The sequence below is a fragment of the Vespa crabro genome, chromosome 2 (assembly GCF_910589235.1).
Source record: "Vespa crabro chromosome 2, iyVesCrab1.2, whole genome shotgun sequence".
Lineage (NCBI taxonomy): Eukaryota > Metazoa > Arthropoda > Insecta > Hymenoptera > Vespidae > Vespa > Vespa crabro.
The window spans coordinates 3,080,400-3,082,899 of record NC_060956.1 but is presented as its reverse complement, the minus strand read 5'-3'; the positions used below and the strand labels follow the sequence as shown (position 1 = coordinate 3,082,899).

At 34.0% G+C, this 2,500-nt stretch overlaps 1 protein-coding gene across 2 annotated transcripts in view; it reads left to right on the top strand.

The window, feature by feature from the left end:
* The first annotated feature begins 566 nt into the window (after positions 1-566).
* The window catches only part of LOC124432942 (afadin), a 51,364-nt gene continuing 49,430 nt past the window's right edge, over positions 567-2,500 (top strand). Inside the window, exons 1-2 of one of the 2 annotated variants that reach the window (XM_046982305.1) lie at positions 567-668; positions 837-1,054. In XM_046982305.1, the coding sequence (XP_046838261.1) occupies positions 582-668; positions 837-1,054 (305 nt within the window). In that variant the 5' untranslated portion in view covers positions 567-581. Of the gene's footprint in view, positions 669-836; positions 1,055-2,500 lie in introns of those variants that run through there. The other variant, XM_046982310.1, reaches the window with a different exon arrangement.

Genomic DNA, 2,500 nt, shown 5'->3' with positions numbered 1-2,500 from the left:
TTACCTTTACGGGTTATACCTTGCAATTGAAAAATGTAGAGTGGAATAGTCAACCTGCTTGATTGCTAGATTTTTTTTCTTGATCTTTTAAATTTTACAACGAAGTACGAATTCTTTATAATCACATTTTTTTATCGCGCACAGATCAAAAGAAAAGAAGTTTTTTCTTTTTAGCGAATTTTGACCATTGCACAAACTGCTCTTTTGTCTTTTGTTTGATGCGCTCCCATTGGTCGCTTCACCGTCGCGTGGTTGGTCACTTTGCATTTGTGTATCTTTTATCGTTGATGCTTCCATCGACCGCTTGGACTTTATTTGATCAGTCGTGTCAGTACGCTCTCTGTTGGCGAAACGTATGTTCATGAAGTTCTGTTATATTTCTTAAAAAATGAATTTTCTATTGTTCGTATAATTACAAATCTCAATTTTACAAATTAAAATATCAATCATATTAATATTGAAAATTATAATAAAAGTTTGAGGCATAGCTGCACGGAAGAAAAGGCTCCGATAAAAAAATATCAAATAAATATATTTAGATAAAAATAATTTTATAATCAAGATTATAAAATAGAAATCTAATGTTACCGACTTATCGATTAATAAAACAGAAATCTACTATTACCACCACCATTGCTATTATCGACATTGTGGCATATGGAAAGCAGGTAAAGTAGGAATCATTCATTACCGACTCGTACTATATTTTCATGATAAATAAGAAGAAAAATATTAATAATTTTGTGTGTATATATATATATATATATTATATAATGTGTGTATATATCATATAAAATGTATTTGTTTTTTTATCACGCTTGCAACCTTCTTCGCAGGGTTGTCAAATCGAATTACACGCGTGGTTGCCACATAACCTCGCAAATAAATCAGCTTTCATTGAACGTCGTTACGTACGTTCAAGGATTATTATCTTCAAATATATCAAGTTCGAGTTATTTATCGTAAGATGTAGAAATTCGCGACGATCTTCATTCCGAAATCATGCGCGAGGAAATATACTACGAAGATCAACTTCGATGGTAACGTATTACACGTATGTCCATTATAATTATTCGAATTACTGTTGCATTATTATTGATACATAATCATCATTACAATAATAAGTGAGAAAATGAGAACGATAAAGAAAGTGTTTGTGATCCGCAAGATGGAGCACCATATAAAACAGTTATGCAACGATCTGAAAAGTAATTTATTCCGTATACTTTCTTCGTGCGTAATTTTTTCCGTTAGAGATAGTAAATTCGTGAATTATTTATTTCCCTGAGTAATAATTTTCTCGAAAATATCATAGAATTTTTTCAAAATGTTTTTGTTTATTAGAGGAAAAAAGAAAAAAAAAAAAGAAAAAACATGGCGTCGCTCTTCGATAAGCGACCAGCAAGATCCTCGATTTGGGGAAGGGGAAAGAAAAGGAGGAGGGATGGAAGAAAAAAAAAAAAAGAAGAAAAAGAAAAAAAGAACGGTAACTCGACACCAAAAAGAGCGATCGTTTTCGCGCGAGATATTCTTTGAATTAAGGTAAGACGTGTTTACATAGTTGGAAACTGGGACAAACTGAGAACGACTATGATTACTTTAAGAGGTGATCTCAATGGTAAACGAAGGATCATTTGTAATTTATATTTTTGCGTGGTTGGACGTTTTGGTTATATACATACACATAAGAAGGAGGAAGAGGAAACATAGAGAAAGTAATGGTAAAGACGAGAGTGATACGTAGTAGAATAAAATACGCGATCGTATCGATATTGATTTAAGATCGTGATGATCTCGTTTCTACATAACCTGACAATGTTATCTCCACGATGCGTATATAATCGCGATTATATGCTCATCCGTTATCATTCTTTCTTACGAATGCACTCCAAACAAACTATCCTTATCGAATTTCTTTCGAGTACCATATCGAATAGGTTAACGACGTGGTAACGAGCAAAACGAATTCGTGAATGTTTACGGAGCGAGTGGGTGGGTTGAGAGGGAATTTATCTTCTTTTTTTTTTTTCAGAACTAAAATAGAAATTATCATTACGTCGATAAATTATATTTCATGGATATTCATTTTTCATTCTATTTTCTTTAATTTTATCTCTAATTTTATTTAATTTTATTCTATATCAATTTATTTTATACATATTATATTTTATTCTAACATTATTAATACATTTCCCGTGCGAGAGAGAGAGAGAGAGAGAGAGAGAGAGAGAGAGAGAAGAAGAAAAAGGGACGAACGAACGTGCGAAAGGACGGATAATAATGAAATATTTTTTTCCGCACCCCCTTTGAGCTTATCGTGAAATCATTTGCGATACGTTGATCGGTGGCAGTGGCAGTGGCAGTGGCGGTGGGGTATGGAGGGGTTGGAGAGGGGAGTAGGGGTTGGAAAGAAAGGGTGACGGGACAAGGGAAAAACGGGCATCAAAGGGGGTAACGCTACGTCGGTGGATCCAAGGATTACGTCACTGGCGACAGGTGT